The sequence below is a fragment of the Neodiprion fabricii genome, chromosome 1, assembly GCF_021155785.1.
Source record: "Neodiprion fabricii isolate iyNeoFabr1 chromosome 1, iyNeoFabr1.1, whole genome shotgun sequence".
NCBI classification, from domain to species: Eukaryota; Metazoa; Arthropoda; class Insecta; order Hymenoptera; family Diprionidae; genus Neodiprion; species Neodiprion fabricii.
The window spans coordinates 18,292,056-18,319,815 of record NC_060239.1 but is presented as its reverse complement, the minus strand read 5'-3'; the positions used below and the strand labels follow the sequence as shown (position 1 = coordinate 18,319,815).

General features: G+C 43.0%; 2 protein-coding genes across 6 annotated transcripts in view; both read left to right on the top strand.

Annotated features, from left to right (window-relative positions):
• LOC124177821 (two pore potassium channel protein sup-9) overlaps positions 1-27,760 on the top strand; it is an 854,038-nt gene that overhangs the window by 337,142 nt on the left and 489,136 nt on the right. For all 5 annotated transcript variants that reach the window (XM_046561043.1, XM_046560786.1, XM_046560962.1 and 2 more), the window contains one exon: positions 1,635-1,661. The gene's annotated coding sequence lies outside the window, so the exon portion shown is untranslated. The remainder of the gene's footprint in view (positions 1-1,634; positions 1,662-27,760) is intronic.
• On the top strand, positions 14,531-15,871 carry LOC124187822. Its single transcript, XM_046580010.1, has 2 exons — positions 14,531-14,586; positions 14,725-15,871. The coding sequence occupies exons 1-2, from the start codon at positions 14,531-14,533 to the stop codon at positions 15,869-15,871; spliced, it is 1,203 nt and encodes a 400-aa protein (XP_046435966.1).

Here is a 27,760-nt window from a genome sequence, read left to right as displayed (position 1 = left end):
TAAAAACGAGGCGCCAAAAACGGGGAACAAATCGATTCACTGTCGGAATTTTATTGTTTCAATTATTTGTTCTCTTCTGGGTTACCCCCACTACAAAAAGGGTGGGTTCAGTAAAAAACAAGCAAAAGGAAAGAAGGAAAAAATCGACCGGCTCTGGAAATTTTCTTTCTTTCATTTGTTTTTTTTCTCCGACAATACAAAAACAAAAGCCGGGATTGAATTGAAAAAAAAATAAAAAGAGTGAACTGCGATCGAACCCGTGTCCCGCATCACTCCATCCTCATTTTTTTTTTTTTTTCTTTGAGGAGGAAACCATATTTATTTGGATGAACAATAAATGTACAATATTTACAATGTTGCACTTGTAATTATCTTAGTTTATGTAACTCCGACTTAAATTTTAAGCTCAATCTAACATTTTGTTTTACATTAAGTGGTTAACTTATTTTTTAGTGTTTTGTTTAAGACTTGAATGCAGTATTATAGCAAAGGCAGCAGTAATTAACTTAAATACAGGAAAACTTAGCGCAAAAACCTGTGATTGATAATTCATCCTCATGTGGTATCCACTTAGCCACACCACAGCTACGTCCGTGACTCCGCGTTTGCTCGGTATGTTTATGGAGCTTGCTTGTAATTCGCTGATGCTTCTCTGGAAGATTCAGTTCGAGAAAAAAAAAATTTTCCCCAACCACCTGCCTATTGCACATTTTGCATAAATGTTATCGAGCTGACTTCGTATATTTTTCCATAGACTGCGTGTACAAATATTCGAGAACACCGGGCGTCACATATTTTCATATCAATAAAAAAATAATATATATTAAAAAAAAAAAAGTATTCGGATTGAGAATAGTTAATTAATTTGGTTCAGCGTCCGCTAATTGAATCCAAGATTTATCAAATCTGTAGATACTTTTATTCGCTGACATTCATAACTGAAACAAAAAAAAACCCAATTCTTGCATTCCTGGAAACATCTGTGCGAGTGGGGACAAGGATGCGATTGGCAACCACTTGCTCGAGAAACCGAGTGTATCTATATATACACGATTGTGGGCCACCTTCGGTGCATGGCCGCCTGGTATCAGGTCGGAATGGGCCACCTTCGGTGCGTGGCCGCCTAGGTGTCACATCGACGCTCCAACTTAGCTGGTATCACGAAAAGCCGAGTGTTGGAGATCACCCTACTCATCTCTGGTTTGTGCTCCCAGCAAGTATGCTGGGCAAGAGATACGGTAGAAGGCTGGTATCCACAACTGTGTTCAGTTCGGCTCATCAACCTCGATTTCAAAGCACCCGGTCATTCAATATATACAGTCTCTCATTATATCCTCCCGTTGCGGAACCTGCAAATGCTTTGTTGGTACTGAAGGTGATTCGCTTACGTGTACTCGTAACTGTGGTGAGTTTCTACCAGCGTGCATGCGTTGCTGATGAATATCGGTATGACCCAACTAGTGCTCTTGCCTTTTTTTGATATACTTGATAAATCGTTCAGTAAATTAAATCAAGTGTACTATTGCGGTTACTATCCCTCACCACCCTGTACCAAAAACAATTACAGCAAAACGCTGGACTATTATTTCAATACCAACAAATTCCTAACTCAGAAAATATTTTTCTTTTTGCAGAACGGTTTTGGGTGGTCCTATTTGAGGGTAAGTAAGACTTATTTCTCAAGTTCCATTTAAATTGGTAAAATCAAAGGAAATTCGATTGTGTAACGGCCTGAAAATTATCGAAAAAATAATAAGTAGAAACCAAGAAATAAGCAAGATCACAAATAATCAAAAATATTCCAACTTTGAAGATGTAAGAAAGGCTCTTTGTCTGACTAATGTAGCAATCTATGGTCATGCAGTAGACATTACATGCACAGATTTCTGTCAAATTACGGTATGGTTTCAGTTTTATAATATCAAAATCAAGTGAATAGCGAAGGAGTAAGGGGGCAAAGGAACAAAACGTATACTACACAAAACGTAAAGAAAACCTTAAACTGAACATAGAATCAATAATCTCAGAAAAATGTCCTTTAGGCAGTGTTCAAATATTGCGTAACATTTTTCTCGGTGTTTTCTGCCCTCTCCCAAATAATGTTACGTAATAATTAAGAGCTTACTAAAATATTCGACACACTCGTTACGAAATATTCTATATAATCAATGAAGGCCCCTTGACCAAAATTTGCTGAATAAACTTTTTTCTTACTTACTAAGGACATTTATTTAGGTTTACCCATCACTCTTCTGCCGATGTATGCAATGAATTACAACTGGACACAAATTAGTTGGACGGAAAATATTCAGAACATCTTAACGTCGGGGAAAACAACTAAAAGATATCTCATTTGCACTTCTGAGTTGAGAAATTTTTGCTATATGTACAAAATAGTTTGAGTACATGTTTTTGGTACTTATATATCAATTCTGAAAATTACTTATGGTAACACAGTTTCGATTATCATGACTGAACAACAATTTCGCACGTAAACTCATGCTACTTGATCGTTGTCGGAGTTTGCGTAATGAAAATAAAAAATGTTGTCGGTTCGAATAAGTATTCAGATTTTTTTCAACTTACACCTAATTATTTCTGTACCAAACACCCTTTCATTGATTGATGGGTTTGAATTTGATGAAATTTTACTACACGAACGTTCAGTCAACGCTCCTAAGCAGTATTTTTTTCTATTCCACATACGTTTAAGCCCACCTGTTGCACTCTGTAATTTTTCATTGAAACATTTATTCACATGTGTGATAAACTTAATCCATAAGAACGAAATCGGGAGGCTTAACGTGATAGAAGAATAAGTTGGGTAGCAAATATTTTTTGGAATTCGCTGTCCGATATTCTTCAGAGAACAAAATTTTTTTCTGCGATTTCATATCCGATACTAGAGAATTTTGTGAAATATTTGCGGAGCAGCTTTCATGCGACTTATTTTCCATAAAATCGCGGTAATTCTTCGAATGAATTTCTTTTCATATCTCGATTTACAGGACAAGAGAAAAAATAGGATAAGGAAATTAAAGAAAACTAGATGCAAGCTCGCGCGCGCGCGTGCGTGTTTGTGCGAAAATTACGAATTTGGCAATCGAAAACGTGAACCATTGCGTGTTCCGCGGACTTGGCTGTAGTGAGATCTGCATGAAATTCGCGGCTTTTGAGGTTTGATGCTTCGAGGTTTAGTCGGAAAACGACGGAGAGAGGACACCTATATTTGACTAGTTCTAACAATCTTACGAAAATCGTGTCCTCGCTCATTTTCATACTCATTAACCATGTACTGTGAATCTTATATTCTTTTGCAGTTACTGTAGGATTATATATAGTTATTCTACACACTATTTCAAGCTTCTTGTTGAGCAATGGAATGAAACTACCAGCCAAGTAGCCCAAAAGTCATTCCCTCATCACTGCTTTGTCTGGAAGCCCTTAATTATATATTTGAGTAATATCGAATGTTCGTGACGGCGTGCTTCTTTGATTTAGAAAAACTGTGTTTTGTTATACATATTCCTTTTTTCGAGTCAAATTTATGGATTCATACTGAGATTCTTCTTTTGCTTCTGTCCGAGAAAATAAAAATCATTTCCGCGTATTTTGCAAATAGTTGTAGCATATTTAAAATGTTTTTTAGATGATTGATTGTGAAAAATGATGCATTGAAAAGTGTGAACAAAAATTCAGAGGAAAAATTTCATAAGTATGGTATATAAAACAGCTCTGGATCAGAAGAACGGCGGACCGACAGGGTCACTCTCGTTTCCTACTTCACCGCCAGTCGGTCAAGTTCCCTGCGCAGGGTAAGATTTACCGACGGAAGTGTTATCAACAAAAGTGTGACCATGCATGGTGCCTCCCGTATTTCCGCTCCATTCTACCGACGGCGAGTCTGCCTTACCGGTGCAGATGTAACTGATCAGAGTGTGATCGTAGACAGCGCCACTCAGAACATAGGCTGATCTCACATATGAAGAGTTTGACAGTCAGATTATTTGATATCGGATGAGCTGACATTCTAAATTTTTCCAAGATGAGCAGGCATTTTGAATTTTCGTGGATATATGGGCAATCATTTTGAATTTTGATGTTAGATAGTTGACATTTTCTTACCGACAGAAGTGTTTACCACAGATAGCACCACCTTCATCAATCACTGCCTTACCGGTGGCAGTAATATCGATAGGAGCACTACCATAAACGGCTCCATCGTCGCTGTTTTACCAGCAAGGTCAGTTTAGTTTCCAATGACCGCCGCCAGCTAGCGTTACCCCTGCCTCAACGACAGTTGGTGCTACCGACGGGGTCCCTTTTATCGATCAGTCGTTGTTTTATCATTCGGATCTGTTTTACTGCCAACGCTCGCAATAAGCTGGAATTGCCTCTACCCTTACCGACAGTTTTCGATACCCGTGAAAGCGTTACCATCGGCTTGTCGTTGATGGCGCCTTTTTCATCGATCAATCGTTGTTTCATCAATCGAATCTGCTTTCTTCTCAAGCCACAAGACGGCTGCCTCTACGGGGTGATGGCGGTAGAAAGCAATACGAAGTTTCAAAATAACGGTCAAATACTTTGAATATATGTTTTGACTCATAATAGTATCAATCATTTATTCATTTCTTATTATTTATTTATTGATTTATCGCTTCTCCAAATTTTACATGGAATTCACGGCGAGTCGTGTTCGATAGACATCATGTTGGGGTAAGTGCCACCTAATTCTAAGATTGATTTATACCAATTTCTTCACCATACCGTTGATTGGACTGTACTCGACGATGCGATCACTTATAATCACGACCCTATCTGATCACTCATGATCAATACCCTGATTATAGCAGATCACTCTTCATGAAAGGCCGCGACAAAACGTAAAATTTCCTCTCCGATGGCAGATTCGTATAAATCAATGTTAGCGAGAGACTGATGTGGCAGCTTTGTTAGTTTTTGCCGATCGTAAACATAGGCCCGCTGCGGTAGGATCTCAGGTACAATCCCTTGCCTTACGCAGTCACCCTCATTGCTGTGTTATGTTGCTTTACATCCGTCGAGCTGGTACCTACGCTTTAGCTATAGCTGAAGTACCACCTTGTTAAAGCCACCTAGAACAGCCAGAATTGGAACGTGATATAACACAAGGCGCACGCGGTTTCTCTAGTATCCAACGCACAGCATCTTTGGCACTCTGGATCAGCCGCAAAAGCTCCTAAGACTACTTCTTCGTTAATACCCCGTCTCACAGGGCATTGCCTATGCTTCGTGCCTCTCTTTACAGAGCTCGTGACCCGAAGACGTTGCTCGCATTGTATGAATGCCTTCGCAGATGAAGTGATTCTGTCTGGGAATCTCGGCGCATAGTGCCTCACGGCCGCTCTTCCACTCGAACGGCATTCACCATAAATGAAAGCAGGTCAACGTACTCGTCGACGAAATAACTTGCAATATTTTGGGAGATTTTCAGGAAAGGGTGGAAGAAAAAACGAAAAATCGATTGCACCAGTTCTTACGCATAAGCTAAATGGCTCAAATTTTGAGAGGTTATTTTTGAGGTCCCAAACAGGCATTTCATCGGGTAGCGTTAAGAAAAATCCAAAATTTTTTTTTTCGAAACACTCTTATACATATATATAGGGTGACTTTTCTCCAGGGTCTGATCTGGGAGGAGCTTGGATGTGCTGAGATCCTACTTTCTTCTATTCATAATGGTCTGCTTCAGAATAATAATGTGTGATTGTAGAAATATCTTGATCTTCAAATCTGTTCAAGCTCACACGTGTAGCACACATCCAAGATAAAGTTTACTCGCATGAGGGATTGTTTTGATAACGGGATATAAGCATTGACACAAACACCTTGACATTTACCAGTCCTTCACAGTCTTTTCAAGCACGATCACAGCGATATTTCACACCAAAACATTGCAAGTTATTTCGTCGACGAGTACGTTGACCTGCTTTCATTTATGGTGAATGCCGTTCGAGTGGAAGAGCGGCCGTGAGGCACTATGCGCCGAGATTCCCAGACAGAATCACTTCATCTGCGAAGGCATTCATACAATGCGAGCAACGTCTTCGGGTCACGAGCTCTGTAAAGAGAGGCACGAAGCATAGGCAATGCCCTGTGAGACGGGGTATTAACGAAGAAGTAGTCTTAGGAGCTTTTGCGGCTGATCCAGAGTGCCAAAGATGCTGTGCGTTGGATACTAGAGAAACCGCGTGCGCCTTGTGTTATATCACGTTCCAATTCTGGCTGTTCTAGGTGGCTTTAACAAGGTGGTACTTCAGCTATAGCTAAAGCGTAGGTACCAGCTCGACGGATGTAAAGCAACATAACACAGCAATGAGGGTGACTGCGTAAGGCAAGGGATTGTACCTGAGATCCTACCGCAGCGGGCCTATGTTTACGATCGGCAAAAACTAACAAAGCTGCCACATCAGTCTCTCGCTAACATTGATTTATACGAATCTGCCATCGGAGAGGAAATTTTACGTTTTGTCGCGGCCTTTCATGAAGAGTGATCTGCTATAATCAGGGTATTGATCATGAGTGATCAGATAGGGTCGTGATTATAAGTGATCGCATCGTCGAGTACAGTCCAATCAACGGTATGGTGAAGAAATTGGTATAAATCAATCTTAGAATTAGGTGGCACTTACCCCAACATGATGTCTATCGAACACGACTCGCCGTGAATTCCATGTAAAATTTGGAGAAGCGATAAATCAATAAATAAATAATAAGAAATGAATAAATGATTGATACTATTATGAGTCAAAACATATATTCAAAGTATTTGACCGTTATTTTGAAACTTCGTATTGCTTTCTACCGCCATCACCCCGTAGAGGCAGCCGTCTTGTGGCTTGAGAAGAAAGCAGATTCGATTGATGAAACAACGATTGATCGATGAAAAAGGCGCCATCAACGACAAGCCGATGGTAACGCTTTCACGGGTATCGAAAACTGTCGGTAAGGGTAGAGGCAATTCCAGCTTATTGCGAGCGTTGGCAGTAAAACAGATCCGAATGATAAAACAACGACTGATCGATAAAAGGGACCCCGTCGGTAGCACCAACTGTCGTTGAGGCAGGGGTAACGCTAGCTGGCGGCGGTCATTGGAAACTAAACTGACCTTGCTGGTAAAACAGCGACGATGGAGCCGTTTATGGTAGTGCTCCTATCGATATTACTGCCACCGGTAAGGCAGTGATTGATGAAGGTGGTGCTATCTGTGGTAAACACTTCTGTCGGTAAGAAAATGTCAACTATCTAACATCAAAATTCAAAATGATTGCCCATATATCCACGAAAATTCAAAATGCCTGCTCATCTTGGAAAAATTTAGAATGTCAGCTCATCCGATATCAAATAATCTGACTGTCAAACTCTTCATATGTGAGATCAGCCTATGTTCTGAGTGGCGCTGTCTACGATCACACTCTGATCAGTTACATCTGCACCGGTAAGGCAGACTCGCCGTCGGTAGAATGGAGCGGAAATACGGGAGGCACCATGCATGGTCACACTTTTGTTGATAACACTTCCGTCGGTAAATCTTACCCTGCGCAGGGAACTTGACCGACTGGCGGTGAAGTAGAAAACGAGAGTGACCCTGTCGGTCCGCCGTTCTTCTGATCAAGAGCTGTTATATATATCTTCCTGTTGTAATTGTACTTTAGAATTGGAAAAATGATTCAAGAAATCAATTATTCAATTGGAGATGCGGTTTATAATATAATGGCTTTTTTTGCAAACATGAAAACAAAAAAAACGATATAATAAATCGAAGAAATAATCAAAAAAAAGTGTATGTGTCAGCTCCGACGCACGACTGGAGTTTACTCCTTACGAACAATCATTATGATATGTATCGAATGGGAAAAGAGGATAAATGAACGCATCTTCCAAAATGATAAGAGAAACAAACATATATCTGTAGTTATTCGGATTATTTCAAATTTAATCACTTGATGATTTGTTCAATAGTACATAAAAATACACGTATCAATGCATAGAAGCACAAGAAAACTTTAAGCTCAAAACATTAAAAGTTGATGGTGAGGTTGCTCCTTGTGTACGTTGTATGGATACAATAAATGCTACTATATGTATTTATTATACAGCATGCATACCCTGTACTCGGCTGCAGTATACAAGTTGCGGCAGAACTTCGTAAACGTAGGCACACAACACACACGTACAAACATACGCACACATTCAACTCTCAGATCAGAGATAGTGAACTATACAGTGAGACTACGAAGCATTGCACAAAGAGGAGACCCTGAGTATAGGATACGCTGTGTAATGTATTTCATCTCATTCTTTTGCACGTTCAATCCTACAGATATATATGTTTGTCTCTTTCTATAACGCCTCAAGTTCTCGTATTACACTTGATTTTACTCCTCATTTAATTTTCGTACTGAGCCTTATAATTCAAATCGTTTTTTAACCCTTTTGGTACGGACGCATTCTACGTTGCGCCGTCCCCGCTGACCGAGCAGTCGCGGCAAGCGTCCGTACCATGGTCACCGCTCGTACAGAGCGAGCGTCAGGCGTTTGGTGACTATAGTCACCGCTCGTACAGTGCGAGCGTCAGGCGTTGGGTGACTATTGGGAAATCTGCCGGGGGCGTGGCTTCTCCTTGCGGCAGAAGCAGTAACTATTCTAAAACGCATTTTTAAATCAGCTTTCGTGTTCTTATTTGAAAGCGTGTATTTATTTACAGTTATTAAACTCGAATTTTCAAAAAAAATCAATAAAATATGAAAATTTCAATACAAGAAATTTGTGAGTTTACAAATACTCAGCCTAGTCATAAAAATTTTATTGGTGGTGAAGATATACTTGATGCGGGGCATCTAATGAAATGTGGCCTACAGCAATCAGATACTAGTTGTGATAATGAGTATAAAATAATTGCATTCTGTCTCCGAACTTCTCGTTTAAAAGATCCACCGCATGAAATTGTGGGTGCAATATCGCAACATTGGCTGCAATGAAAAATAAAATTTAATGTTTATTGTTTTTTATTTTTTCTGACAAATATTATACTACAAAAAATTTCATTTCATATTGATGATAAACAAATAATTATGAAATGAAATTCTATAGGTAATTACTTACATGTTGGTATGAAGTCATTTTTGGTGAAATGTAATGAAAACACTTTTTTTGACTGTGTAACCTCATTCCCAATTTTCAATGCTTTTATCCAAGCTAATCGACGATCAATTACTTCATCTTCACCAAATTTATTTTTGATTACTACAAAACTAGAATTTGCCGAAGGAAAAGTGTAAAATCGAACTGTATTGTTCTTACTAGACTTGCTATTACACCCATACACACAGCAGAAAGTTTTATTTTTATTTTCTCGTGGTGAAAACTCCATGATTAAATTTTTTGATCAAATATTGAAATTCAAGATGTTTTTAAGTAATAGCTAAGCTTATAGATAATAATTGATTACTTAATATTTAAAAAAAAGTTGAACACTTTTAAACTACATTTCTCACATATTATATTTGGTATCAGCAGTTTAAGCTTGACCTGCATAGAGTAGTTTATATTTGATCCGTCAGGTAGCGTATCTGAGTGGATGATTTCCCAATAGTCACCGCTCGGACAGAGCGAGCGTCGAGCGTTGGGTGACTATAGTCACCGCTCGGGCCGAACGGGTCAAGGAGCAAACTCCAAAAAAAAAAAAAAATATAAATGAAATGAAACATGATAAGCTAGTTCAAGACCCACATGCGTACAGCTCAACCTGAGAAAGGGGTTCTTGTCACGGCGAACGAAAATTCAAGTTTTAACTTCTCATTTACACGTGAGAAGTAAGGAATCTGAACGTGGTGTTACGCCCCGACGTACCGCCTTGGCGTACCTTTTTCAAAATTCCATTTCATTTCATTGCTTTAATTTCTTCAATGCACAGATATCATTTCATCAAAATCTCATATTCTAATAACGGCGAGTTCCACCCCTCCTGGCAAAAGTCACGTAGAGACCAACAATGATCCCTAGTATAAGGTTCAAAATTGTTTCTTATAACTGGTACCAAGAACTGAGATGAGAGACTGCTGAGTTAGTATCAGTAGCGCTCAGCCTAGAAATATCCCTCTTTTTAAATTAAAATTATAATCAATAACTAGGATAAACCACTACCTTCAGAACCATCAAATTGAAATAGATTACTTATTAGAATGTATGAATGAATGTGTGAACATAGTATGTAAATATCTCTTGTTCATATTCTTAATGTGTCACCGACGAGATTGAGAATCGTCGGAACACCGTCGAAGAGCGAGAAGTAACGCTGACCATGTGGATTTGGGCACCAGGAGGTTGCTCTCGCACCTCATTGGCTAATTACCGTTGTAACTTATTACAACTACAGCTCCTTGGACCCTCGGGCCCAAGAAGCCGCGTCTTTCGTCTGTCAAGTCGCGAAGTGCGTGGACGTCGACCCGTATTAGCCCTTCTCGAGCAAGAGTAGCGTTCGGAAAATCTTAGTTGTGACCGGCCTAAAGTCTCGCGCTAATTCGTTAAATTCGAGCATTCAGTTATTCTGTTAGCTGCAAAAGACTCACTATCTTCTACATTTCCATCTTTTCTGTTCTTTACTAAATCTCGTCATTTCGCGAATAGACATTGTTATGATATTCCATTTTCCTTAGTTAAAATTGAGTTTGGCCCTGATTCAAGCGAATCAGGTAATCATAAGTGAAAATAGTAATAATTACACTATCATTTTTAATAAATAACCGTTCCAATCAATTTTAACTTATCATCAAAATCAGAAAACAGACACTTTCAAACTTTCGATAACAAGATATCATTCTAAATTCACAAAGACTAAGTGACCAACGTTCAACATCAGGCGATTCATCAACTCTTCCAAATTTGCGGTGAGGCCCCCTGGTCCAGCATTCTACCGACGCAGACCGACACGATCCGACGGCTCTCAATCTCGTCGACCGATTCACCAAAAAGCTAAGTCAATCCGAGTGTTAATCTTCGAAATTAGACGAATTCTTGTTTCACCTTGATAATCAAAAACTACTTCAGTAAATTCACAACAACCAAGTCTAGAATTGGTGGCTAGCTTCACTACCCCCAATTAATTCGTACTCATTGTTTCCAAGAATCAACGAATAAGACTTAACAAAAATATATATATAATCGATTTAAGATAATCTAAAAAGAGAGATACAATACAATAATCACGACCAGCTAGTTATAACCATCGTTCAGAGTAGATGTTCTTGGTATCAAATAATAATATCCTCTAGAATAGTATAACACATGATTTTTATAAACTTGAAGACTTTATAAATTGTTATTTTCGGCTCATACATATATATTTATCACCATTGATTGTTACCAAACATTTCAATAACCAAATCAAAATAGAATATACTTCATCTTTTACCAGTCAAATTATATTAATCATTTATTTTGAACGACCTTCTTCTTATTTTTATTATTGTAATTGCCTCAACAATTTAAACAAACCTCATAGACCTGTACAGGTCTATAGCAACACGATCCTACAAATTACCGGCTTACCGAAAGGTAAGTCTTTCTCTTAGTTTTAATTATTATTCATTGTCGTTACGTGGGAGCTAGATTATTCAATTAATCATCAACTACCACCGCTCAGTACACCCTCACCCCCACGTAACAGTGGTATCTACGAAATAATTGAAATTGATAAATGTAATTGAGTATCCCTACGAAATCTTAGATTATTTAACGTCAACGGCAGAAATTCAAAAATGGATCAAATTTGAATCTTAAAATATCTGGCTTCTTAACAAAGTTTTACAAGAGGTATCAACGCCCCCCACAGGGTCGCTAACTTGTCGTGGTGTGGGGGGCTTGAGGCTCCCCGTGATGAACTGTTGGAGCGATGCCGGCGGGGCCTTCGGGCCCCAGTAGGTTCTACCCTGCCGGTAAGGTCCACAGGGAGCGGAGAGTGACTAACGGCGACCTAAGGGAGGGACCCTGAAAAAAAAAAACCCGTCATGGAGGGACATCACAGAAAAAATCTTACGGAGCAGGGGTACGGAGCCCCAGCCACGGCGGCACGGGGTGAGGGAGTAGGCCACCGACCGTCGAAATCCAGTAACTACAACCCGAATTCCTGGGTGGACCCCAAGGCTCAGGAACCGGAAAATGCAACTGGGAGGACCCACGAGGGACCCACTAAGAAGGATCCAAGAAACACAGCTCACTACACCGCAGCTGGAATGGCCGGAAATTCGTCAGGCAACATAACCGATGAAGACGACCAAAGAAACCGGACGGAGTTAACACCTGCCGCCCGTAGGAGGATAAAGCTGGAAGATACGGTGGACAAACTGGCTACTCTGGGCAGAAGTATAATGAAAACCTATGGCAGCAGTAATAACCTGCGCAGGGAAATCCGCGAAAAAGCGGATGGGTGCGTTCGTAAGATTACAGAGGAGCTGTCCGACGAATACCTGCCAACGGACGAGAGGGAAGAGCTCATAGTCACATGGACAATGGAGATTAGTCAAATCCTGGTCACGATAACGAAGGAGAAAAGATTTAGTAACGCTCTGATAGCTTTACTTCATGAAAGAAGGGAGGACGGACAGAAGGTGATCGACGACTTTTGCAGCGAACCTCAAATTGAATTAAGCAACGAAGAAGTCGACGAGGTGAGAGAGACATGGGTAAACACCGGCAGGCGTAGAAAAAGATCAGAAGGACAGAGGGACCGAAACAGCAGCGAAGAAACGATAACGGAAAAGTCCCCGCAACAAAACAGGCCCAAGCACCCCACAGGAGGGGCTATACTTACATCTACGGCAACGAGCACCCTAGAGGAAATGCTGACGACAGGCGACAATGAGGACGGAAACACCGCCACCACCCCTATCCAGGAATTGACTACCGCCAGGGAATCCACCCAGAACCCTGCGCAGCAGAACGCAGAAGAAGCGAACCGGGGAGTAACCACAGGCGCAACCACACGGGCCGCCATGATCATAATCAGGGCTGAGGGTAAGTCCTACCAGGAGCTGATTAAATACCTTAAAAAAAACGTCAACACCAGCGACGTAGACGTCAGAGCGGTGCGGAAGGCTGCAAGAACCGAGGACGCCTTAGTCGACACCGGTAGTGCGGAGGAAGCAAAGATCCTGACCAAAAGGATTACAGAAGAGGGACTTACCGCAGTTATACCGGGCCCTCGAAAAACCAGGGTGATATTTACGTGTATAGAACCCACCGTAACCCGGGAGGAACTCGCTATAGCAATTAGTCAGGGCGTAGAGGAACCACCACGGGTCATCTTCCTGGTACCGAAAGAAGGCTCAGGAGTCCAGACAGCCTGCGCCGAAGTGGACGCACAGGCGGCCAAAAAACTGATTAGAGAGGGCAGGCTGAGGATCGGCTGGTCGACAGCCAGAACGCGACCTAGGCAGGATTCCGGCACCTGCTACCAATGCGGAGACCAAGGGCATATGGCCAAAACGTGCAAGGAACCAACAAAAGTCTGCTATAGGTGTAAACACCCGGGGCACGTAGCGAGAAACTGCGAACGAGAGGACGACTCGAGCGAAACAAACTCTGATGTGGACCCCAAAACAAACGGCAGGAGGAACCCTCCGAAAGCCGCAGCAGGGCCACCTCAGAGGAATAAGGTGACGATCAATAGACCCAGTCGGAATTCTACCAGTACGGTGAGCGATGCCATGAAGATAAGCAGGGGCAACAAGTACCTTAGGTCAATCGGCACCCAGACCGAGACAGTGGCGCCTTACGCGATAGCACCTGGGACGGAGGGGAGAAGAGGAGAAGGCCAGAAGACGTACGCCGCTGCCACTGCGATGACGGCCGAGGATCGCCCCCACGACGGCCATAACGGCCATGACGGACAGGGGACACGCCCCCCTGCGAAGGCCTCACCATCAACGGGGACAGCAAGGAAAACCTCACCAAGAAAAAAGGGACATGCGGTGATGGTTGACATGCCGGGAAAAACGTATCAGGTCATGCTGCGGGAGGTCAAAGCCAAGATGACCAACTCAAGGGACGTCGAGAAGGTTAGGATGCCGCGCGGGGGGAAACTTCTACTCTGCGTCACAGAAGCGGCAAAGGCGGGTGACATTGCGGCCTGCCTTAGAGAAGCACTACCGCAGGACACAGTTGTCAGAACCCTGGGGGACGGAACTACAGCCAAGATACGGGGTATGGACATCCTGGTAGATGAAAGTGATCTGATCAACGCCATTTGCTCGGAGATCCCCACATCGGCAGAGGAACGGGAACAAACACACGTAGTAAGAATGTTCACCTACCCGTGGCAGGAGAGGGCTGCGTGGGTCAAGCTACCAACTAAGGAAGGCTAAAAGCTGGAAATACGCCAAAGACACGCAGGAAGGACCAACGAGAGGGGAGGCCCCCAATTGAGCAAGGAAGTCCTGCTGCAACTGGGCCAGCTGGATCCCCAGTCGGGAGCAGCACTCGCAACGGAGACATGGGGGCAGAGACCCCCGGCAGACATAGGGACGCGGAAGACCTCATCAATGGCAGGTAACAATCGTCCTCCCACCATGAAAATATGGCAGGCCAATTTGAACCGCTGCCACCAGGCGTTGGACCTAATACTTGCCGATGCGGCGAACAATAACGTCGACATCATAATTGCCTCTGAACTGCCGTCCCGAATAGGGACAAAGGAGTTCATGCCAGGATATGCCATGAAGCTAGTGCCGGTATAATCCTCATAAACAAAAAGACCCAGGCCAAGACAATCCGGACCGGCAAGGGGTACGTTATTGTTAAAATAGGAAAAACCATGGGCATCACGTCGATGTCCTTTTCTCCAAATAAACGAATGGCAGAATTCGTAAGCTACTGGGACGAGGTAGTGATCGAAACCACTGAAGCTGCAAGCAAGCAGGGAATCAGCATTATACTAGCTGGGGACCTGAATGCCTGGGCCCAAGCATGGGGAGGGACTAAGGAAAACCCCAGGGAGAGCGTGATCGTGGACACCATGAACACGCACGGCTGGTCGTGTCTTAACGTAGGAAAGATACCCACCTTCCACAGAGGAGAGGCGACGTCTATAATAGACATTACCATTGCCATGCAGGCGGTCGCCAAGACAGTAACGGGATGGCGCGTGATCAAGGACATCGAGGCGATGAGTGATCACCGGAGAATCGAGTTTAGAATAATGCCAGTCAAAGTCGGTAACGGGAACACAGGATGCGATCGCCCGAGGGACATACCCGACTGGAATATGAGGACGACATCAAAGGAAAAACTCCGGAACGCTATGGTCCAAATGAGGATAAATACCAAGTGGCAGGAGCTCCGAGCACCAGAGCTCCAACGGGAGATCATCCGGCTGATAGTGGACAGCCTGAACAGGGTAGCAAAAAGAAGGACCCGATGCTCGGGCAAGCCCCCCGTATATTGGTGGACCGGGGACATCACGAAATCCCGCACGAGCTGCACGAGAGCGCGGAGAATACTCCAAAGAGCGCGCAAGAGAAGGAAGTCGGAGGCGTTCCTTGAGAAGCTGACCACCGAACTAAGAGAAGCGCGCAAAAAGCTTAAAACACTAATACGTCAGAGTAAAGAGAGGGCGTGGAATGAGCTCCTCGCTCAATTGGAAGCAGACCCGTGGGGGAGGTCATATAAAATCATTACGGGAAAATTAGCGGGACCCGGCCCCCTGGCACCGGCGTACAAGAAGGACGCCGTCAAGGCGGTGGAAGAGCTTTTCCCACCGGGAAAAACCCACCCAAAACTCACCCTGAAAGAAATAGACAGGGTCGTCGAGGAAACCGACGCCAAGACCCTGTGAGTATCAGTGCCTGAGGTGATCGAGGCGCTCAAAACATGCAACCAGGGCAAGGCACCCGGGCCGGATGGTATTCGAATGGAGGCACTGAAGGGCCTGCAGGAGGCGTATCCGGACGCTCTGCCATCCCTGTATACGGAACTAATGAGGAAGCTGAACTTCCCTATCGAATGGAAAGCCGCACGACTGATACTCATCCCGAAGCCACGGAAAGATACGAACGAAGCAACCAAGTACAGACCTATCTGTCTCCTCAATACCATGGGCAAGCTATACGAGAAAATTATAGCTAACAGGCTCACGATCCACCTGCGTAAGGCCAGGGGACTAAGTGGGCACCAGTACGGCTTCATGAAGGGCAAGTCGACCGCCGACGGACTTAGGGCTGTGACCGACGTCATCTCGGAGGCGCTACGGACGAAAGAGTCCGCATGTGCGGTATGTTTGGATATTAAAAACGCGTTCAACACCGCAGGATGGCTGAATATTATGGCAGCGATCTGCAGGGCCGACACACCCGCATACCTTATGGCGCTAGTCAGCGACTACCTACAGGAGCGGTGGATCACTATAGAAACCGAACATTATTCTATAGCGCGGACCGTTACCAAAGGAGTTCCCCAGGGATCTGTGCTGGGTCCGCTCCTCTGGAACGTAATGTACGACGGGGTAATGCGCCTGGACCTGCCAAAGCGCACTACCGTTACATGCTACGCCGACGATACTATGATTCTGGCTGTGGGAAAGACTCCACGAGTCGCGGCAGAGAGGGCAAGGCTGGCGACGGATATGGCCGTGAAGTGGATAGGGGAACAGGGCCTGGAGGTAGCTCCACACAAAACGGAGGCCGTGCTCTTCACCAAGAAGAAAAAGTACCAGGGAGTCACGAGGATTAGAGTACTAGGACATCAGATTGAGTACGCCCAAACACTGAAATACCTGGGCGTAAGACTAGACAAGCGACTCACGTACGGTGAGCATATAAAAGGCGCCGTGTCAAAGGCGGTAACTACGGCAACAATATTGGGTCGACTAATGCCAAACATGGGCGGGCCGCGCCCCCCCGAAGGAAACTATACGCAGCTGTAGGGCGGTCAGTCGCCCTCTATGGAGCACAAGTATGGGCCACGGCTCTGAACACACAGACACACCGCAGGGCGATACAAAAAATATTTAGAATGGAGGCGCTACGAATAATCAGTGGCTATAGAACGACCTCCACAGAGGCCGCAGAGGTGCTGGCAGGGCAACCGCCCCTGTATCTCATAGCGCAAGAACAGCGAGAGCTGTATAACTTACAACTCCTGAGGAAAGACTCTCAACTCATCGAGAGGATAAGAGAAAGCCTCAAGAGGAAGGAAAAAAGGAGGCACGAGCCGCGACTCTGCGGAAATGGCAGAGCAAATGGGAGAAGACAAGCAAGGGAGCGTGGACCAGAAGATTGATTCCACACATCGATTCATGGTACCACCGAAACCATGGAGAGCTGAGTTATACGCTCACTCAAGTCTTGACAGGCCACGGGGCGTTGGGAGAATACCTCCACAAGTTTGTGAGAAGAAGGAGCCCCAAATGCGAGTATTGTAGGGAGACGGCGGTGGACAGCCCAATACACACTATTTTCGAATGTCCGAACTGGAAGGATATAAGAAAGGATAACTGGGGGTACCAGGGACCGACTTTGACCCCAGACAACATGATAACCATCATGTTAGAAACAGAAGGTAACTGGAAAGCTATATCCGGGAAAATGATGGAGCTTATCTCCACCAAAGAAGCAAGCGACCGGAACAAGGGGTACTAGGCACAAGAGACCACAAACACCTATTTACCACATCTACATACGATATTTTAGCTACTATCTAGTCTACTTTACCTACCTAGTTATTATATCTTAGATATGTGTTTTCTTCTTCTTTCTTTCATACACCCCAGTGATTTTACATCACTTTTTATCTATTCGATGTTCACACACGATATTTTTAATTACTGACAGGCTTTTCATCCTATTCGATTTTTAATTAGCTATTTGACACATTTTACATTAGCCCTTACTCCAGTGATTCTACAGCACTTCTTAACTATTTATTTATTTATCTATTCAGCAAAAGCCAACCCACTAGGTGGTGGTAAATGGGCCTTATAGATACCCAGGAGTCAGTTTATCCCCCATGGGACCTACATAGTCGAAGAGAAAGTGCATAAAAAAGATAGGGCTCAGAGCCGACACCCACAGAGCAGACAGAACTCCCTGACATCTAACATCCCTTGGAAGGGTGCTACCCCGCGCTCCCACGGGGAGGGGCTCCCGACCAGGGGCGACTGCCGTAGCCGGTCCGAAGCCCGGTTCAGAAAAGTAGACGGGCCTAGCTGAATCCAACCTTAGCCCCGTGCTGGCTACCCCCAGCGGGCATGATGCAGGCGCCCGGGCTGGCCTCCCTCGGGAGGCACGCTACGGTGCCGCATCGAGCTTGCTGGATCGGGAGCAAGATGTAATGCCGAAAGGCGGTTCCTTGCCCCCGAGCTGAGAAACTCCAACTCGGCGGTAGATCTTCGGCAAAAAAAAAAAAAAAGAGGTATCAACGATGGGGGAGAAAACGAGAATTATCAAACCGATTGTACTTCTGAAATTGCTTGCAAAAAAATTCTCAAGGCTTCAGCAAACGGGTGAAGGTACGCGCAAACAAAGAAGACTCGATCAAGTACACTGGTGAGAATTTAAGTCTGCTTTTGAGAAGAGAACTCGAACCGGATCGATCGTCAATTTGAAACATGAAAACGTAGAGAGTTTTCTACCAGAGGCGAAAGAACATGGAGAGACAAGATTGAAAAACACTTTACCAAAAGCGAGGAGCTTTAAAGTAAACGTTATTCTAGCTTGTATATTGGAAGTAAGAAAAGATGGTCACATGGTTGATGAGATCAAATTTTTTGATACGAGAGACTAAATCATCCTCAAGTCAGCGAATATCAACGAATCGTTCGTGGAAAATGTGATGGATCGTCTGTTGACAAAGGTGGAAGATTTCCAGTCTGTATACCTACATCCTGTTACCAAAGCATGTCAGAGATGGGCAGGCTGTGGTGAACATTCGAAACAACGACTCCTGCCGCTTTTTGGTCGGATACCGCAGCTCTGCTCCCAGCTAACAATAATAACACCAATGTTACCAGCGCTTACCTACATTTGAGTTCAGTGACACGGTATAATGATGTACACTTTCCCATGTCTCTAGACAAAAACACTATTTTGAAATTCAAGGGGCAACACTAGTTGAAATTTTGAAACAATCGATTTTTTGTAGATATTTTGATAATCTATACCTTTAAAAATAGCATATCAAAATTTCAAGTGCAGATCTCAAATAGTTCTTGAGTTACATCCATCTGCAGAGTAGCTGCTCATCGGTTCGAAAGTTGCGTTAGCTTATGGATCGTACACCTGTGTTATTGTTCGGGCTTTGTTAGCTAGGATAGCCGTTGTAAAGGGATTATTGTTTCTATTGTTGATCTTAAAAGAGATGTTTGGTCGCGCAATTGATAATTACAAGGTGAAATATACGCGGTACATTGGCGATGGTAATAGTGCCACTTACAAAAGATTGTTGGATTTGAATCCACATGATGTTCCAGTACAAAACCTTGAGTGTTATCTACATGTAAAAAAAAGAATGGGATCACGATGCCATAGTTTGAAGAACGCTGATAAAACCTTAGGAGGAAAAAGCAAGAATACGTTGAAATTAACTACCAATTAATCAATAAACTCCAAATGTACTAGTTTTAAAAGTTCAATCGAAAACGACGGTTATATTTGTGCTCTGTGTTTGCTTTGTGCTATCTCCTGAACTATCTCGAGGGTAAATTTGCGGAGTATCATCCTCGTTGCGGATTCCAAGTGTGCATCTGCAGCCGGAGTGACACCGTCGGCACTTTCACATTATAAAAACTATAAGAGTAATTGCAGAGTGAAATCTCGCTCGCCTCGCTCCCGTCTTCGCTCACAGTTGCTCTATCAGGTGCTGTGCAGCTGCGCATTGATAACCATAACTGTTTGAGCTCGCGTGTGTGCGATATTGTTATGGACATAAGGTGTATCGCAATCATATCTGTTTCCAAGACTACAGTGTGTACCTTTGTGCTTTCGCCTTTGACTTTGTATTCTCGCCTATCATAAATAGCGTCTGATTACGCATTAACTACGTGTGACCATGTGTATTTGTGTCGGGCTTACTTGTAGGAGAGTAGGAGTAGGAACGGCGGCACACGCTCAGGTCCCTCGTCCCTCGCACTGCGCGCAAGGCGGGTCGCTCTTTTACAGGCGTGCCCGTACCTTCTGTGGTAATGTCGTGCTTGTTATGTTTCTCGGAGATCAGTGACGCAGCTCACTGCATCAAAGCCTGCTGCTTGTCTCATCACAAGTTTCATCCTGCTTGTGCAAAATTAAATTATGGCTTCAAGTCTGCAGCTGAGGCAGCAGAGTCTATCAGGAAAAACTGTCCAGCTTGCTCTGAGGGAAACATGCGCGCCACGCTGGTGAATCTAGAAAAGCAGCTATCTAAGCTGGATGAACTGGACCAGCTGGACAAGTTGACTGAGTTGCACGAGTCGACGAGGAGTCTTCATGAAAAGTTTGATGACATGAAAGAGAAACAGGACGAGTTATCGGGGAAAGTTGCCACGCTGGAGCAAAGAGTGGGCATTCTGGAGGGTACAGGTGCTTCTGGGACTTCGGCGGGCATCGCTGACAAGATTTCCAAGGCAGCAGATCTTTCAATTAGTTGTAACTTCGAGCAGAGAGCACTGCAAATGGAGTCGCAGGCTCTCATGGATGAACTGTCAATTTCTGGCTTGCAGGAAAAGGCTGGTGAGAATCTGAGTGGAGTGATCAACAATCTGATTGAGGTACTTGACGCTCCGTTAGCTGCGTTGAAAATTAATTCTCTGAGAAGACTCGGGAAGCCTGCGGAGCCAGGGACGCGTTGAGCAAAGCAAAGGCATCGGGATATTTTTGTAAAGTTTGATTCCAAGGAGGCTGTTGACATGATCATTGCAAAAGTGAAAAATACTGTCATTCCTAGTAACAGGCTCATAGTAGGTCAAAATATCTCGTCGGAACCAGTAAGGCTTCACCGTCGGCAACCGTCGGTATTGTATAAATTTAGGCAGCAGATCACGAGAACCTTTCCTACACTTTCCCTGAGATATGTCTGGATTTCAGGGTCCTTTGTAAATGTGTGACTCTTTGCGGAACAACCGCCACTAAAGTTGCTGTCGGCATCTGGATTAGAGATTCTGCAGAATCATATGCAATAGCTAGCTTCCACCTCACCATCACCTACTATCAATCAGCCTACAAGTTCTGCTTCTGCCTGCAGCCTGCCTCTCAGCATCTGCCATATCAACATACGTTCACTGAATTGTAATTTCAATTTGTTTACAAAATTTTTAAGAACCCACTACTTCGATATCATTGCCGTGAGTAAAACGTGGCTGAATCACAACATGTCGGACGCGCAATTGAGGCTGCCCTCCTTTACGCTGTTCAGAAGCGATCGAGTGGGTAGGACCAGAGGTGGTGTGGCCTTTTACATCAGGGACATACTGTCATCGAGACTTGTCCTCAGCTCAGTCTACATCCCGGGTTTTCCAGAGTACCTGCTGATGGAAGTCTGGTGCTCTTCAAGGCAAAAAATTCTATTGGGGGCAGTGTACAACCCGCCGCCATCGGGTTCGTTAAATCTACTTGAGGCTGACCTGGATCACATCTTGCCGCGCTGCAAACATGTCATATTGTTCGGGGATCTCAACATCGACTTAAACGCGACTAATGCAAAGGCTGACTCCCTCTTGGAGTTTTGCTGTTGCCTAGGTCTTCACGTAGTACCTTACACCTCGACTCATCATACTGCTAACAGTCACTCATGGATTGACCACTGCCTGGTCAGTGAGCTGAACCCAGTCCTTTCTACGAGGCAGTCTACTGAGCCTTTCCTAGCCGACCATGATCTAATTTTCGTGCAATATGACTACCGTGTACCTGCTCCTACATAGAAAAAGATCTGGTGCAGAAACTGGGCTCACTTGATGATGCTGACCTTCAGGGAGCCTGTTCGGGTCTTGATTTATCAAGAATTGCTGATGCAAGCTTGGTGGATGCTATTAACAGCCGCTTACATGAGCATCTGGGAAACATTATTGAAGCTGTCGCGCCACTGAGGGAAAGGAGAGTTCGTGACCATCCTTCGCCCTGGATGAACCGTGACATAAAGGATCTTCAGCGTCGACGTTCCAAGCTCTACAGGATTTTTAAAAGATCGGGTTTCGCGAATGAGGAATAGGTTAATCTGCGTAAAGTTATCAAAAAGAGAATTTTGGAGGCGAAGAAGAAATACTTTGAATCACGTTTTCGTTCGTGCAAGAACGCAAAATCACTCTGGGATGACTTTCGTCGACTAGGCCTAATTAAAAATACTGCTTCAAATGTAAATATCGATCTTAACCTAAATGATCTGAATAACTACTTTGTAAATGCGGCAAGAGGGGCATCCGTCAGTGTTGATTATGAGTTTCTTGGCGCATGTGTCGCGGAGTGTCAGAATACTTTCTCGTTTAGAGCGCTTGATTGTGGTGTTGTGAAACAGGCAATTATGAGGATTACTTCAGGCTCGAAGGGCCCAGATGAATTTCACATTAAAGCATATAAAATTCTGTTGCCTTATTTTATTTAATCTATCACTGATCTATTCAACTGTTCTCTTATGACCAGCTGTTTTCCATCGACCTGGAGACGGTCTTACGTCTTGCCATTGCAGAAGGTTCGAGATCCTGCCGCATACTCTGATTACCGGCCTGTTTCCCTGCTCTGCACATTCTCAAAAGCACTTGAAAGGTGTGCTCACGATCAAATTGTTAACTACATATATATCAGCAAATGGTACTATCGGCGTAAATCAAATGGCTTTTAGAGGGGGGCTTAACACTCAATATGCGCTTTTAAGACTTTGCGATGATATTCGGCAGGCAATGGACGAGTCTATGCTGACGATTGCTGTTATTTTCGATTATAGCAAGGCGTTTGACTCTGTCGTATATGATATCTTATTATACAATCTAAGAGCGCCGGGCTTCGATGAGGCGGCCGTTGGGTGGATAGAATCTTACTTAAAAGGCCGATTGCAAGCGATACGAATAGATAATACAGGTTTGTCAGCATGGGTGGATATTGTAAGTGGAGTGCCGCAGGGTAGCGTTTTGGGACTGCTGCTTTACTCAATTTATGTAATTGATCTAGGCGATCTACTTCAGCGCTGCAAGCATTTGTTTTATGCGGATGATTTAGCTATTTACCGGAGGTGTAAGCCGTGCGAGATTGAAAATTGTATGAGTGTTTTAAACGGGGAAATTGCTTTGATAACGCAATGGTGCAATAAAAACGGACTAAAGTTGAACTCTAACAAGACCAAGGCGGTAATCTTTGGCACGTCGCATAAATTAGCTGAGATCAATATCGTATCTGCACCTCCCATCATAGTTGGTGGCATTATTATTGACTATTGTAGATCTGTCAAGTATCTGGGAGTTATCCTCGAGAACACGCTAACATGGTCCCTGCAGGTAGCAGAGATATGCAAGCGGAGCACGAGGACCCTTGCGCAGTTGAAGATGAACGGAGACGTGTTCAGCTTACCGCTGAAAAAAAAAACTGGTTACTACGTTGATCTTTCCGATTTTTGATTATTGTGCAGCGGTATACACTGACATAATGAGCCAGCAGCAGCTACAGCTCCAAAGAAAACTCAATGCTTGCGTCCGGTACATTTTCAAACTATCCAAGTACGATCATGTCACTCCGTTCTTTGCCAGTCTCCGCTGGCTCACACTTCGGTCTAGACGAGAATTTTTCCTGGACTGCTTAGTATACAAAGCTCTTGTGTTAAATCAAAAGCCACTCATCAAACGAGATTTGCGTATTCTTGAACCTCGCTTTCGCCGAGGGGATATCAGGCAAGACTACCTTGAGCTTCCGCGCTGTCGTGGTGCTAAATTTGATAAATCGTTCATGGCCGCGGCTGCCAGGTCTTGGAACCTGCTGCCGGCCTACTGTACAACTCAGCCATCGTTCCAAGAGTTTCGTAGAAACTGTTATGATTATTTATTAAATATCGAATCGAGCTAGATCACTTGACATGTTGTTGTCGATGCTATCATTTTATTGTATCTTGTTACATATCATTTTTATTTTTAATTTTATTTTTTTTATTTCTGAGTTATAATTGCTGGTAATGTGCCATGTGTGCATGATGTGAGCTATATTGTGTACTATACTATATATAAACCCTGTTTATAGTTTGACTTATGTCTGTTCTTTATATATTTATATTGTACTTCATTGTTCTATGTATTGTCTTATTGGACGGCCGCAAAGAGTCTTGGCTCCACGGCCGATTAAATAAACATTATTATTATTATTAATATTACGGCTTAGCGATCATGAGACATCAAGATAACGTGGATGAAATGTATAAAGCGATCTGGACTACATTTTATCATTTGAGTTCGACCGATAAAAATCTTAAACATGAATACTGTCCGCGTAGAAAGCTGGTGCGCTTATCGCTGCGCGGAAGCTAAATGATTGGACATGACTAAGTTCAAGCACGATTACGTTCCACTTGATCAAAAGGTTCGAAAATCTCTGAAACCAATATTCGAAGACTCATCGCGGCGTGAGTTACTCGGCAGATGCCAGAGTAACAATACTCAAAATAACAACGAGAGTTACAATGGCTTGCTTTGGCACTTTGCTCCGAAACATCTCCACAATGGTCTTAAAACTATAGAATTATCCAATTACCTTGCTATTTCAATATTCAATGACGGTTATTCTTTTACTTTAAAAAAGTTTAATTTGATGCGAATAATAGTTGGACCTGCAGCAAGCCATTATGCCGCTGACAGAGATAATACGAGGCTACGAGTAGCAGATCAGCGCTAACAGGCTACTTCGAAAGAGAGTCGATCAGCTCGTAGAAAGGCTTCAGCGGCCCTACAGGTATCTTTCGAAGAAGATAAAGGTACATTGTATCGGCCTGGAATAGCAGATTAGCAGTAGGTACGATATTTCTCGATTTATAACCATGAAATCAGTAACTCAAACTTAAAACGCGTTTTTCTTGAAACTACATTTTTCAAATTTGCTGCAGTTATAACTCGAAGACAAATCATCCGATTGATTTGATTTTTGTTTTAGCTTCTTTTATATATGTTTCTGCATACCATGACCCTCCAGTTTTTTGATCGAATAAAAAATGTAGTTTTGGCAAGCCAAAAATCATCAAATTTTCGCGCGAAATTTGAAACTTTTTTTAAAACTCCGCCAATTTGTTAAATTTCAATTTTTTTTTTCGATCGAGGGTCATGGTACGGGCAATACCTTTTCCTTTGATGAACTTTTTTGTTTTTTTGAATTTCAGGCTCTGTGAAGGTCGCTATCATTGCAGCAGTGAAGGGATTTTTTTTTGGAGCCTTAGGAAATTTCGAATGACTCGCTGAATTTTCAATTTTTTTGTCTAAAAATTTCATCTTGTATTCATTACATATCCACAAATATATCCTTATAACATTGAAACATTCCACGCAGTAGTGTTCTTTCAAAAACTTGCAAAAAATCACCTTTTCTACAAAATTTCACACTAGTGGTGCCCCTTAACAAACTCAATGAACTTGCTAATCATGTTTATGGTATAGACCAAGATGATCGAAAAAAGTGAAATAGTGCCGATTCACATTAGTACGAATAAGTCTGATGAACCTGTAATTCATCTCTCAGTACTAGAAAGTGAAATTAAAGATGACGAAGATGATGTTTGTGCGGAAAATTGTGAAAAGAAAAAATATATGATATTGTTTGTATTTGAAATTCATCTCGACAAAAAAGTTCTCATATTACGAAATATGCACATCGTTCTCGGTTGTGTGATAGATGTCTGATGCACTTTCACTCTGAAACATGTTAGACAAAGCACCAAATCGATTGTACAAATTTGAACGACACCAAAGTTGTTTTACCCAGAGAGGAAGCAGAGATTTCGAAATTCGAAAAGTTTGAATACCAAGCAATTGTTTCGTTATGCATGTCCGCAAATCTTAAATTTTTACTGCAAATTACTCATATTAAAGTGTCAAAAAACACAACAGTCTACGGAAAAGCACATTCCGTTTAGTGTAGCACATTACCCGCATTGCGCCATCGACAATTCCGTTTCAACGTTCAAAATTAACGGTGCTGAAACTTGAATCCAATGGTTTGTGAATGGGTTAGAGGAATTGGCACATTTGTTAGGAATATATTTCAAAACGGTTTTACCTATGAAACCGCTGACAAGGAATATCCACGAAGTGTCCGCCTCCGATGTTGATGAAACTTCGTAGGAATGTTGAGTATGCTAAAATAAAAGATAGGTATTTTTTTATATTGATTGAAATTAATTTTGAGGGAGTGAACTACCCCCCTGAAATGCTATTTTTTGACAATTCCTAATCTGTTGCATAATAGGGGCTAACGTACAGATTGTAGGGAAACTTGATTTCTAGGGGTTTCTGACGTTGCTCTTTCCAAATCTGAAGTCCAAATTTGAAAGTTCAAAACGGCGGATACAGCATGGCTGACATCAATAACGAAAAATCGATCGATTTTCACCGAAAGTAGAAGGAAGCTGTCTTCGAGGTCACTGATCATTGATCTGACCATAAAAATTGGAAATCAAAGCAACGAATTCAAAGCGACGAATTCAAAACGACGGTAGAAAATCATCACAATATTCGCCATCCGTTGCTTTTATGCGTGATGGAAGGTCCTTTCCAGTGGCCGGTTCGATCGACGGGATGCACCACTCATTCATCCCCAGGCTGAGATCTCATTGATCTCACACTCCTTAATTTCGACTGACTAAAAGATGTCAATGGATTACAAATTACGGCTCGGTTTCGTCGGTGCTGGGGCGTTATTCTGCAGAGTTGCCATTGCGCCACTTTTTCAGTATTATTGTACTTCTTGACTCATCTAGTTGTGTACGGAGAAGCGACCATCGTAGGAATGCGCTGGGCAAGAAGCTTCACGTTTGGCTCGTGTCGCGTGATTCAAAGGAGCCGTTCGTAACAGGGTCGACTTCAAATGCGCGCCACTTTTGAAAAAAAAAGTATTCTTATAAAATCCATCGAACTTTTCTAGATATTTGAATGTGAAATATCAAAATTTTTTTTATTTTATTCGAGGTCCAAATTTACGGATACAATTTCGCATGCAGCGGAGCAAAAAAAAAAAATGTGCCACCGGAAACGTGCCGTGAGTGGCCATCTTCTCTTTGAAATAATTAGAGGAAAAAATTTCATGTATTTGACAAGAAGTAAAGACATGTATTTGATAAACCTTTCATTACTTTTATAAATAAACTTTTTTTTCATATAAAAAAAAAGTTGAATATGCACATGATATTGTGCTTGCTACTGTAGCCATACCCCTTAAATTTTCAATGTCGGTTCTTTTGTTGATTGTGTTATTTTTAGAGACTAGGGGCTTCGCCCCTGTGCGCTTCGCGCGCCAACCCCATCTCGGCGCTACGCGCCTCGGGCACTCGGCGCTGCGCGCCTCACTATTTCCTTACGCATTGTCTAGTAGACAGGCGAATTCCTTCATGTTGATTTGATGACAGGTCTGCACTTGCTGTCCACTTCAATTCCTTCTGTGCTTACTTTTCTTTTTTTCATCAATCGAAGCTTCCATTCGTTGGTTGAAAATTGGTGTTCCTTCTCTATTGATATCGATCTATCTCCTTGACTTGCTGATTTATTTTTGCTACTGCTCTGCCCGTTATTCTCCAAAATCACCTT

Bases quoted from the DNA above. Each gene is read 5' to 3' on its own strand.
- LOC124187822 (XM_046580010.1), top strand. From the start codon at position 14,531: ATGGGGGCAGAGACCCCCGGCAGACATAGGGACGCGGAAGACCTCATC. The intron at 14,587-14,724 runs GTAACAATCGTC...CGTCCCGAATAG, and splicing joins GAAGACCTCATCAATGGCAG to GGACAAAGGAGTTCATGCCA.